The sequence below is a fragment of the Pongo abelii genome, chromosome 1, assembly GCF_028885655.2.
Source record: "Pongo abelii isolate AG06213 chromosome 1, NHGRI_mPonAbe1-v2.0_pri, whole genome shotgun sequence".
Taxonomy (NCBI): Eukaryota; Metazoa; Chordata; class Mammalia; order Primates; family Hominidae; genus Pongo; species Pongo abelii.
In genome coordinates this window covers 12,840,444-12,853,586 of record NC_071985.2, presented here as the reverse complement: position 1 = coordinate 12,853,586, position 13,143 = coordinate 12,840,444, and the positions used below count along the sequence as shown (strand labels likewise).

At 44.0% G+C, this 13,143-nt stretch overlaps 1 protein-coding gene across 4 annotated transcripts in view; it reads left to right on the top strand.

The window, feature by feature from the left end:
• The window catches only part of EDARADD (EDAR associated via death domain), a 134,282-nt gene that overhangs the window by 34,007 nt on the left and 87,132 nt on the right, over nucleotides 1–13,143 (top strand). The window contains exon 1 of one of the 4 annotated variants that reach the window (XM_003775402.5): nucleotides 9,691–9,984. The exons of 2 other annotated variants lie outside the window; for them this stretch is intronic. In XM_003775402.5, coding sequence (XP_003775450.2) covers nucleotides 9,924–9,984 — 61 coding nt within the window. In that variant the 5' untranslated portion in view covers nucleotides 9,691–9,923. Of the gene's footprint in view, nucleotides 1–9,690; nucleotides 9,985–10,846; nucleotides 11,139–13,143 lie in introns of those variants that run through there. One more of the 4 variants, XM_003775401.4, reaches the window with a different exon arrangement.

Here is a 13,143-nt window from a genome sequence, read left to right as displayed (position 1 = left end):
TACTCTCAGGTATTATAGTTTTAATTTCTAAAAGTTGTAGTTTGGACATTTTTATGTTTTGTGTGTCTCTACTTAGCTTGTTGAACCTATGGAATACAGTTACAATAAAAGTTTTAATGTCCTTCTTACTAACTGTATCATCTGTGTCCATTCTGGGTCTGTTTCAATTGACCAATTTTTCTCCTTATTGTAAGCTATGTTTTTCTGCTTCCTGCAAGTCTGGTAATCATTGTATTCCAGATGTTATGAATTCACTTCATTGGATACCAGATATTTTTGTATTCCTATAACTCTTCCTGAGCTTTGTCCTGGGTGCAGTTAAGTTGGTTGGAAAGAATTTGAAACTTCCAGGTCTCACTTTTAAGGTTTGTTAGGTGGAACTGGGGCAGGGTGTGCTCAGTCTAGGACTAATTATGCTCCACTATTCAGGCAAGACCCTTTTGTGTACTCTACCAAATGCTCATGAATTATAAGGTTGTTTTCCAGTCTGGTTGGCAGGAACAGACACTATTACTAGCCCTGAGTGAGCACCAGGCACGGTTCCCTCTAAAGTTCCCGCATGGTTCTTTCCCCAGCCTTGGATAATTTCCAGGATGCATGCGCTGATCAATAAGTGTTCTGCTGGGTCCTCAAGGGGGACATTCTATAGATCTCTTAGGATCTCTCTGGGAAGTCTTTACCCTACAGTATTCTGTCCTGAGACTTCTAGATGTTTTGATTTCCTCAGACTCTCAGTTCTAGCTCCTCAAACCAGGGAGTCCAGCAGTCTCTGTCTGAGTGTCCTTTCTCTGCACTGCAACTTAGAAATCTCTCAAGGAAGGCCAGGCGCAGTGGCTCACACCTGTAATTTCAGCACTTTAGGAGGCCAAGATGGACATATCACCTGAGGTCAGGAGTTCGAGACCAGCCTGGCCAACATAGAGAAACCATGTCTCCACTAAAAATATAAAAATTAACCAGGCATGGTGGTGCATGCCTGTAGTCCCAGCTACTCGAGAGGCTGAGGCGGGAGAATCACTTGAACCTAGGAGGTGGAGGTTGCAGTGAGCCAAAATTACACCACTGCACTCCAGCCTGGGCAAAACTCCGTCTCAAAAAAAAAAAAAAAAAAAAAAAAAAAAAATCTATCAAGGCAGTAAGCTGTGTGCAATCATAGGAATCCGCTTGTTTGTATTCCAGCTCCCAGAGAGCACCATCCTTCTTCATCTGGTGTGCTGTGTCTTAATACCTGTTGTTTTATACATTTTTTCTGGGTTTTTTGCTGTATTGTTTCAGGCAGAAGGGAAAATCTTGTTCCTGTTACTCTATCTTGGTTGCAAGACAAAGTTGACATGTATCCATTTACAAAAGAATTACATGTAGTTATAGAAAATATACAGACTGGATTTTCTTTCTACCTCTGATATTAATCTGCAACTTATTTGGTCATTTAAAAATGTTTTGGCTGAGAATAGTGGCTCATACCTGTAATCCCAGCACTTTGGGAGCTGAGGTGGGAGGGTAATTTGGGGTCAAAAGCTGGAGACCAGCCTGGGCAACGTAGTGATACCGTATCTCTACAAAAAGTTTAAGAACTAGCCAGGCAGTGGCACATGTTTGTGGTCCCAGCTACTCAGGAGGCCGAGGTGGGAGGATCGCTTGAGCCCCGGTAGGTCGAGGCTGCAGTGATCTTTGATTGTGCCACTGCACTCTAGCCTGGGTGACAGAGTAACACCTTGTCTCAAGTAAAATAAAATAAAATAATATTTTTGAGTTTATATCGTGTAACTTCTGTAAAATATTCTATTACATGAATGTGTTGCATCATATTTACCCATACCCCATTGATGAATGCTTAGGTTATTTCCAATCTTTGTTATTACAAACAATGCTGCAACCAGTGTTCTTATGCATGTCTCCTTGTACCCACATGTAAGAGTTTGCTTAGGGAAAATACATCAGTCAAATTCCTCTACAGTGTAATCATATCAATTTATATTCCTACAATGTATGAGGGTCTATGTCTCTGCAATCTTGCCAATATTTGATATGAACAAGCTTTAAAAATTTGCCGATCAGTTAACTCATTCGTATTTTAATTTGCATTTATCTTATTTTTAGTGGGTTAAGTACCTTTTTCAATTTTTTGTTTTTAAAAGATGGAGTCTTGCTCTGGAGTGCAGTAGTGCAATCATAGGTCACTGCAGTCTCAAACTCTTGAGCTCAAAGGATCCTCCCACCTCAGCCTCCCAATTAGCCTGACTACAGGTGCAGGCCACCATACTTGGCTAATTTTTAAATTTTTTTGTAGAGACAGGATCTTGTGTATTGCCTAGGCTGGTCTCAAACTCCTGGACTCAAGTGATCCTCCCACCTCAGCCTCCTGAGTAGCTAGATTACAGGTCTGTGCCACTGCATGTGGCTAAGTAGTATTATTATTATTTTTTTGTAGAGACAGTGTCTCACTATGCTGCGAAGGCTGGTCTAATCTCAAACTCCTGGCCTCAAGCAATTCCTGGACCTTCCAAAGCTCATGGCCCATTTTCAGACAATAATTTTATTGCCTATTTTTATTTCTTCTAGAAATTTTCTGTTTAGTCTTTGTTTACACTTATATTGAATTATTTTTATTATATTTTAACTTACTTGAAAAAATGCTTTAAAAATTGGATATTCACCTTTGTTATATAGCAAAGATTAATAATTAATATAAATTAATTTATCCAAGTCTATTCCCTGCTTTAGAACTTCTCTTGTCTTGCTGCAGAGAATTTAAATTTGTATCTGGTTGCGTTTATCAGATTTTTCTTCTATACCTTTTGATTTTTTTTTTTTTTTTCCCCCTAAGAAAGCTCTTCCTGGCCGGGCGCAGTGGCTCACGCCTGTAATCCCAGCACTTTGGGAGGCCAAGGCAGGCAGATCACAAGGTCAGGAGATCGAGACCCTCCTGGCGAACATGGTGAAACCCCGTCTCTACCAAGAATACAAAAAAATTAGCCAGGCGTGGTGGTGGGTGCCTGTAGTCCCAGCTACTCGGGAGGCTGAGGCAGGAGAATGGCATGAAGCCGGGAGGTGGAGCTTGCAACGAGCCGAGATTGCACCACTGCACAGCCTGGGCGACAGAGTGAGACTCCGTCTCAAAAAAAAAAAAAAAAAAAAAATTGCTCTTCCAGGGTGGGCATGGTGGTGCACACCTGTAATCCCAGCACTTTGGGAGGCCGAGGTGGGCAGATCATCTGAGGTCAAGGGTTCAAGACCAGCCTGGCCAACATGCTGAAACCCCGTCCCTACTAAAAATACAAAAATTAGCTGGGTGTGGTGACAGGTGCCTGTAATCCCAGCTACTTGGGAGGCTGAGGCAGGAGAATTACTTGAGCCCAGGAGACGGAGGTTTCAGTGAGCTGAGATTGTGCCATTGCACTCCAGCTTGGGCGACAAGAGCAAAACTCCATCTCAAAAAAAAAAGAAAGCTCTTCCTTTTACCAAATTGTTAAGAGATTCTCTTGTATTCTCTCTTAATAATTTGAAAGTTAATGTTTTACAATTAGATCTTTAATCTATCCAAAGCTTACTTTTGTGTATAGGGTGAGACAGAAATATAAATTGCATTGTGTGTGTGTGTGTGTGTGTGTGTGTGTGTATCCTCCCAACACCATTTGAACTGTCTTTTGACCATTTAAATGTGTCTATCATTTATCATATTCCAAACACATACATGAGTCTGTGTCTTAAATTTTTGTTCTGTTCCATTAATCTTTTTTTCACTTTTCTTGTACCAATATTCAGTGTTTTAACTACTGTTGTTTTATCATATCTTGTTATATTGTAAGACAAATCCTTGTTATTCTTTCTCAAAGTGATCTTGAATTTACTCTCCCATATGAATTTTGCAATCAGTTTTATGTTCCAAGAAAATCTTGTTAATTTGGTTGAGTTAGCATTGAATCTGTAGATTAATTAAGGAATCATGACTGTCTTTACAATATTGAGACATTTTATCCATTAACATGGTATAGCTTGCTATTTAGTCAGATTTTTAAATGTTTTTCACTAAAGCTTTGTAGTATTTGCAATAATTTCTCACACAGTTTTATTGAATTTATTTCTAGTTACTTTATAGTTTTACTTGTTGGTTTAAATGGGACCTTCCCCCCGCACCCAGTTGGGTATTGTCATATAAGAAAGCTCTTGGTGTTTGATAACTCCCCACCAAGCTATATTCACTTATTAGTTCTAACAGTTTCTCAGGTGACTCACTTGGATCCAAGTCCACCTTCTTGTCTTAGCTCAGAATAAGTTCTAAATGACAATTTGTTAAATGAATTTTTAAAGTGATTGATCCTTTTGTAGATTCCTGAGTTACCAGTCTGAGCCTGTGTTCTCCATTCTGGGGGTAGAAAGCACAGGAAACTGAACACTAGCTACGGTCACTGATAACACTAGATTGTTTTTCCATTTGTCCTTTTCTTGCAACAGCAATAACCAAAGCAAACATCCCTCAAAAAAACTTCTCTAGCTGAATTTCATTACTTGGGTTTCAGGTTTTAATATATGAAGTTCATCTTTTGGAACAGATTTTATCTCAAAATCTGAAGCAAGAAATAAATTGCTATGTATGAAGGCATTCACTAAAAAAGCAGCTGGAAATGGTGCTGGGTGTGGGAGCACCCATGATCAAGGCACCAGGAACACCTGCAAGGTGGTGAGTGAGGATCCCGAGGCTGCAGGAGGATATGTAGAATAAAAGTGCCCTCTGCACAGCCACACTTTTTCACCCTATCCCATTTCTCCTCTCTGCTCTGCACCTACCACTCCCCACCCAGGGCATTCTAAGTGTGTTTAGCAATACACCATACTAAGAATCACCCACACTTTGCCATTCTCTTTGTGGGAAACCAAACATTGCTCATGCTTCTAGTGAGTAAACAATTCAAAGTAAACTGCAAGTAGACAAGAGAGATTTAATCTCCTGTGTGAGGAAGGGTATTGCATAAGTGAAGAGAGGAACTTAAGAATTATTCCTGCTTAAATACACGCACTGGAATACTGTGCCTCTGACAAACAGAAATCAAATCAGCACAAAGGTAATATTTTACTTAAGCTTTTGTCCCTCTGTTGACATTTTGGAATATAACTTTCCAGATAATTTTATGTATGTATGCAAAATCTACAAGGCAATTGACTCCTGTATAATAATGAATGCTTAAGAAGGTAACAAGACTAGGCATGGTGGCCCACACATGTAATCTCAGTACTTTAGAGGACAAGGCAGGTGGATCCCCTGAGCCTAGGAGTTCGAGACCTGCCTAGGTAATGTAGTGAGACTCCTGTCTCTACAAAAAATAAAAATAAAAAAATTGGCCAGGTGTGGTGGGGCACATCTGTAGTCCCAGACACTCAAGAGGCTGAGGTGGAGGGATTGCTTGAACCTCAGGATGACGACGCTGCAGTGAGCTGTGATCATGCCACTACACTTTGCACTCCAGCCTCGGAGACAGAGCAAGACCCTGTCTCAAAAACAAGAAGGTAGCAAAAGAAGATTTAAAATTTTCTGATAGGAATGGAAAACCAAACATCATGTGTTCTCACAGATGTGTAGGAGCTAAGCTATGAGCATGCAAAGGCATAAGAATGATACAGTGAACTTTGGGGACTTGGAGGGAAGAGTGGGAGGGGGCAAGGGATAAAAGACTACCAATATGGTGCAGTGTATTCTCCTCAGGTGATGGGTGCACCAAAATCTCACAAACCACCACTAAAGAACTTACTCATGGCCAGGCGTGGTGGCTCACGCCTGTAATCCCAGCACTTTGGGAGGCCGAGGCGGGCGGATCACGAGGTCAGGAGATCGAGACCATCCTGGCTAACACGGTGAAACCCCATCTCTACTAAAAATACAAAAAATCAGCCGAGCATGGTGGCGGGCGCCTGTAATCCCAGCTACAGGAGGCTGAGGCAGGAGAATGGCGTGAACCTGGTAGGCAGAGCTTGCGGTGAGCTGAGATCCAGCCACTGCACTCCAGCCTGGGGGACAGAGCGAGATTCCGTCTCAAAAAAAAAGAACTTACTCATTAACCAAATACCACCTGCACCGCAATAACTTATGGAAAAAAAATTCTGATATGAGTTTCTCCTGCATTTGGATAAGGATGTAAATTCAACTCTAATAAATTACAGTGTATCAAAAGGATTAAAGGGTCTCTCCCTGCATTCTCTCCTAGCTCTGTTCCATCCTACACACAGCTGCTGGATTAATCTTCCAAAACACCAATTTTCTCATGCCACTTTTCAAAAACTAGCTTCCTGGCTTCCTGTTGTCTAAAAACTAGTTTCAAATGCTTTTGTCTGGCATTCAAGGAGGTCAGTAGTCTAGAGCCTCCTAAATGTTTCACTCCTGCTCCTTCCTTCTACCACATACCACCTGTATGCTCTTGGATTAGTTATTATTATTATTATTATTATTTGAGATGGAGTCTCACTCTGTCACCAGGCTGGAGTGCAATGGTGTGATCTCAACTCACTGCAACCTCCCCCTCCTGGGTTTAAGAGATTCTCCCACCTCAGCCTCCTAAGTAGCTGAGACTACAGGCGCCCGCCACCACGCCCAGCTTGGGCTAATTATTTTAAGACTGGTCCCCCTGTCCCTGTAAAGATCCCATGCATCTCCTCCACTCAGTGGCTCACTGTAGCAATGCCCTGAAAGGCTGTAATTGAGTCATATTCCAGCCCCTGGACTCAGGAGTCAGGGGTGATGTCGCCACCACCTAATTGCTTGGATTGAGGATGGGAACAGTGATTCTCAAGAAGAAAACTTGGACACTATTACCAAAAGTTAGTACAACTGCCTTAAAGCACTCTGGGCAAAATTTAACAACTGTCTGTTCCAAAAATGTAGAGACACGGAAACTTAGTAACTCTTGCTGGGGCATCTTCTATCACATATGATTCAGTAAGGGTATATCAAGCAAATTCAACTGTAGGAACTGGCCCATTCTGAGGCATAGGGTCTCTTACGTTCCTAAATTCGTATTTTCCCATCGTGGTTCTAGCCACTTTTCTATAGATCAGGCCCACTTGAGCAGCCCAATTTGCTGGGTTTTATCTGTATGCAATGTACATATCCTTTGAAATAAGACGCATGTGGTTCAATAATGTAACTTTTTATCTTAGATTGCAGAAATTTCACTGTAACGCTTACCTCAAATGGCATAAAATAAACAAAAACGATGTATTCTATGATGAATCAAACAAAATATATTTTGAGTTGTTGTTTCCCCCGTTTAAAACAGCACATTTCTGATCATTGTCATCTGTTTGTGAAAAGACATGAGACCAACAGTTCTTTCCACACTTACGGCTGCAGCCTTGTACCCATGAGTTAAAGCCTCGGAATTTGCCTGAAACTTTCCCTGTCAATCCGAGGCGGTCATATCCAAGCCATTTTGCTTCCATACGTCTTCAGTGCCTCCTTCCACACACACATCTTTCCTGGTCTAAACTTTCATTTCTCCAGTTCTATAGCAAAACAGTATTTGCAAATCTCTTTTGACCACAAACTCCTAACAGTCAGGGACTTCTCATTTGGATTTCCCCAGGGCTTGGAATTTTGTTTCGTTCATGGGGAGGGGGTGAGATTTTTTAAATTGCATTGATGAATGCAACCAATCAATCCATTGCTCCATGCTGTGTACAAACACTGTAATAAATATTGGTTGACTTCTTATAACTAAGGCAATAGGAGCTTCTCTCAATAAACTAAATTCCAAGGAAAGAATGAAGGTAGGAAAGTAGCTGGTTTATTTGTACCTACTATATGACAGGCCTTAGTTTAGGTTTGTTTGTTTGCTTGCCTGGAGACAGGGTCTCATTCTGTCACCCAGTGGTGTGGTGTGATCATAGCTCCCTGAGGTCTGTAACTCTTTGGCTCAAGTGACCCTCGTGCTTCACCCTCCAAGAGTAGCAGGGACTACAGGCATGTACCACCATGCTCAGCTAATTTTTTTTTTTTTTTTTTTTTTTTTTGAGTCAGAGTCTTGCTCCATCATCCAGGCTGGAGTGCAGTGGCACAATCTCAGCTCACTACAGCTCTGCCTCCCAGGTTTAAGTGATTCTCTTGCCTCAGCCTCCCAAGTAGTTGGGTGCCTGCCACCACACCTGGCTAATTTTTGTATTTGTATTTGTATTTGTATTTATTTATTTATTTATTTTGAGATGGAGTCTCGCTCTGTCACCCAGGCTGGAGTGCAGTGGCACGATCTCGGCTCTCTGCACCTCCACCTCCTGGATTCAAGTGATTCTCCTGCCTTAGCCTCCCAAGTAGCTGGGATTACAAGTGCCTGCCACCACGCCCAGCTAATTTTTGTATTTTAAGTAGAGACGGGGTTTCACCATGTTGGGCAGTTTGGTCTCGAACTTCTGAGTTCAAGCGATCCACCCACCTCGGCCTCCCAAAGTGCTGGGATCCAGCTAATTTTTAAATTATTTTGTAGAGACTGAGTCTCAAAATGTTGCATAGGCTGGTCTTGAACTCCTCGCCTCAAGCAATCCTGCCACCTTGGCCTCCGAAAGTGCTGAAATTGCATGTGTGAGCCACCGTGCCCAGGCAGTATTTTCACATAAACATTATTTCAGTGAATTCTCACAATCCTGCAGACACTTGCAGACTCAGTTTTGGTTTTTTACTTAATGTAACACAACCTTACAGTGACAGGTCCATCAGCAAAATCCAGCATATTTGACTCCATGATTACCAAATGCACTATCTCCATTTATTGGAAAAGGAAAATTGGAGGTGAAGTTATGGAAATATGAAATTTTTCACATGACTCTGAGATTGAGTGTTTGGGTATTATCAGGAAATGTTAAAAATGTCCATTTTCTTTTCTTTCTTTCTTTCTTTTTTTTTTTTTTTTTTTGAGACAGAGTCTCACTCTGTCGCCCAGGCTGGAGTGCTGTGGTGCAATCTCAGCTCACTGCAACCTCCACCTCCCGGGTTCAAGTGATTCTTTTGCCTCAGCTTCCTGGGTGGCTGGGACTACAGGCATGTGCCACCAATCCAGCTAAGTTTTTTGTATTTTTAGTAGCGGCAGGGTTTCATCACATTGGCCAGACTGGCCTCGAACTCCTGACCTCAAATAATCCGCCTGCCTTGGCCTCCCAAAGTGCTGGGATTACAGGTGTGAGCCACTGCACCCAGCCCAAAAATGTCTATTTTCAACAGTGGTTTAAAACACTCTTGGACAGCAAAAGAAATAAAAGTCGAAGGACATTGTGACAGCAAATTGATTGTATGGGAACTCTGGTGAAAGAGAATCATTTTTAAATTACTTTTTTTTGTAAAGTGCAAAACAACAATAGCATCCATTTGCGTCATACTTTATAGTTCGCAAAGCACATGGGAAAAATCAAGGTAATGATGGTGATCGTTGCAATTCATAGGAAAGGAGGCACGAGGAAATGAAAATGAAAGAGAATAATAACTACATAACTAGTCAATCTTCCTTAAAAAAAACTGTTAAAATATACCACCATCTTCTATTTGATATAATGCAGAATGGGAATGATAAAAAGATGAATTACATTTCAGAGTTTCAAAAAGCAAACCAGCTTTAGAGCAATGCTTGAGGTTGGGCTGCGAACAAGCTCACTCAACTAGTGTTTCCTGACGGCCAACGTCAGAATAATTCCATCTTCATGAGAAGTACAGAAGGAACCACAAACAAAACCTCCAAATTGATTCTAAGATAAAATACCCTTAAAAAAAATTTCCCTTCCTATCCGAAGGCAGACCAAGAGGAAGTTTATCCTCCCACCTACAAATTCCCCAGAGAGCTTTCATCTAGAAGGTTTGACTCTGGCTAGACAACCAGTGAACATCTTCTCCCAATCTGTTGCTTCTTCCATGGCAAACTCCAGAGAATTAAGAAGCCAAGCTCAACATCGCCATGGGCCTCAGGACGACTAAGCAGATGGGGAGAGGCACTAAAGCTCCTGGTCACCAAGAGGGTATGTAGGCATTTGCTGTCTTCCTGGATTTCTCAGAGCTGAGTTTTTAGTCAGAGGTTGCTTATTTATGATAATTCTTGGATATATTATACACTAAATACTATTATTATCTTTTTCGACCCGACTTTTCTCTTTCTGTTCTTATGTGTGAAGGCAGAGAAAGATTATTTAGAGCTCTTCAAAGATTCCTATTTAATTTAAAATGCCTGTCGCCTTCCTATAATAGACTTATGATGGATGATAGCTTTAGTTAAAATGTAGCAATCTTAAATATATTCTTCATAACCAATTCCAATGTGTTCTCACTTAAGTAATGGGTATAAAACCCCACTTAAACGTACTATTTTAAATATTTGAAGCCATCCTTTCTGAGAGAACCCGAAGCTGTTTTTTCTAGAGAAGCTGTGAGTGTGTATCGGGCGACTTCTGTTCACTCCTTTTCTGCGGCACTCACCCTGGAGGTCATGTGGTAACTAAGGCCAAAGAAAAATCAAAATAGAAAGTACCAGCGTGTGCCATCATGCAGCGGCAGAGTCTGCTTAAAGATCAGGAAATTGTCTAAATATCAGATCGCCGGCGGGCATCTCAGCCCAGGCCTGTGTTAGGGGAGTTCTGGTGTCTCAGCTGAGGGCGTGATTAGGGAGCCAGGAAAGCGACCCGCGACTGCAGCCGTTTCTTAAGGCCAGTCCTTCGCTCGCAGTCTGTGCCGGGCGGCAGTCGTGTCAGCCCCCCGCTAGGACCCGCCCAGGGGGACGTGGGCACCGGGCAGGACGCGCGCTCCGGGCGCTGGGGACGCCCGGGACACTCGGGGCCCCGCCTTGCGTCCCAGCCCCGGGTCGCGGCACCCCGGCTCCCGCCCCGCGCCTCCGGAGGGAGGTACCGAGGGACGCGCAGCGAAGGGGCTTTGCTAATTGCCAAAGCAGGAAGTGAGCTCGTGGAAGAAGCGAAGGAGGAGAAGAAGAAGGGAGGGGAAGGCGGAGGAGGGCAGGGGCGCGCAGAGCCACGGTTTGCTGCAGGCGCGTCGGAACCGTAGGACTTTTCATCCCCGTGGTCCCACGGTCCTCCCGCGCCCCGGAGGCCTGCCAGCCCCGCTCGGACGCTCGTTTGCCCCTAACCCGCCCCCATGGCTTCACCGGACGACCCTCTGCGCGCAGGTAAAGGGACACAGCGCCCGCCCGCACCTGGAGTGGGCACCACGGGGCGGGAGCTCGGGAGGGGCTCGCAGCAGCCGCAGGGCTATCGAGGCCGGGCCTTGGCGACCCCCGAGGGACGCCCGGGAATCACCCCCGACCCAGGCGCCGGACCCGGAGTCGCACAGGGCTCCCAGTCCAGCCCCGCGAGCGGCTGCTGACCGCCCCTCCCGCGCTCGCCAGGGCCCCTGCCCCGCGTCACCCACCGCGCGCCTTCCCCCTGCCCATGCCGCAGCCCCCGTGGCTTTTGTTCTGGACTCGGGATGCCAGGTTGAGACACGTCCTGCAAACCTCTGGCAGAAATGGGCGCAAGGGGGTGGATTTCGTTTTCCCCTCCCGGGCTCTTTCTTTCTCCCCGCTCACATGCCTTCTCATTACTCCTCTTCCTCTCTCCCATTGCACTTTGATGGAATGGTTTTGTTTGTCTAAACATTGACCCTCGGAGCTATTTCATCAGATAGTATCCGCAGAATCGAGAGGCGATCCCACCTGTGGGATCCCATCTGTGATTAGAATGGCCTCTAGTTCTGTCTTTATTTTAAAATATTGTGTGTCGGTACCCGAGGTCGGAGTGGAGATTTTTCTCTATTCTCTCACGTGAATCTAAAATCCGTCCCAGGCCTCGCTTTCCTGGAGTTCTCTCTCCGCTCTCCTATAACCTAGACGGTGACCTCCGTGGGTGTTTCTTGAACACACGAATGAATGATCTATCCCTCAGAGTACACTGGGGCTTTACTTGGTTTTGTTGAGGTTGGAAACACTGAAGAGAGTTACGTAGAACCTGATATAACCCTTTAGATAAACGCGTTTCCTATTTCATTTCTTGAGCTTGGGCAGGGGCCGAGTTTGAATGTTCCATCCTTAAATTGTGGCTTCAGCAGTCAAAAGGAGACAGTGTGTCTGCAGGTGGTCAGAAGACTACACCCAACAACTAAGTTGGCATTGTGATGGCTGGGTTTGGGGGCGTTTCTTGGAAACTTTAAAGAAAGATCTACCTTTTTTTTTTTTTTAAGTGGGGATTGGTAAACATTTTATCAATTGGATGCAGAAAATAAATACATTGTCTAGATATTCTTCCCTATCCCCATACCTATTGTTTGAAAAAACAGAAGGGGAAACAAAGGGAGAAACCCTCCTACTGCCCCATCCCACTCCACTCCTACCCTAGCATCCACCTCCTTTTCTGAGAACCAAATTGACAAGGTGCCAAGGGGTGTTTTAGGCTAGATTTTACTAATAGTGGTCTCAGATCTCATTAAATGATGATTGCAGGGGTGGGGGGTGGGGGGATGCACAAAGATCTTGAGAGAGATACACTTCATGGAGATAAAATGTAAAATCTACTTGGGCCCCCCAAAATCGACAGTACCAGGCAAGATGGGGGCTGGGAAACAGCTCAGCAGTGACTGCAGTGTATAAAAAGCTCAGTGGCTGGGTGCAGTGGCTCAGGCCTGTAATGCCAGCACTTTGGGAGGCTGAGGCAAGAGGATTGCTTCAGGCCAGGAGTTTGAGATCAGCCTTGGCAACATAGTAAGACCCTGACTCTACAAAAAATAGAAAAATTAGCCAAATGTGGCAGTGCATACCTATAGTCCCAGCTACTCGGGAGGCTGAGGCAGGAGGATTGCTTGAGTCCAGGAGGTCGAGGCTGCAGTAAGCTGTGATTGAGCCACTGCACTCCAGCCTGGGCAACAGAGGAAAAACCTGTATCTCACGAAAAAAAAAAAAAAAAAAAAAAAAAAAAGCTTCAGGTTCCAGATTTCCCAAGATGGTATTCTTAGTCTGCCCGGGCCAGCCAAAATGGATGTTCGCAACCTGGAACAAATGGGCAACATGGAACAAAGGGCTTTCAAAATCCCAGAACTCGTGGAAGAGTGAGAGGACAGAGGATATGATGATAAGAGGGTGTCATGTGGAAAGAATCTGTTTCTTTGACTTCAAGAGGTGGAATCCAAACCTGTCGGTGAAA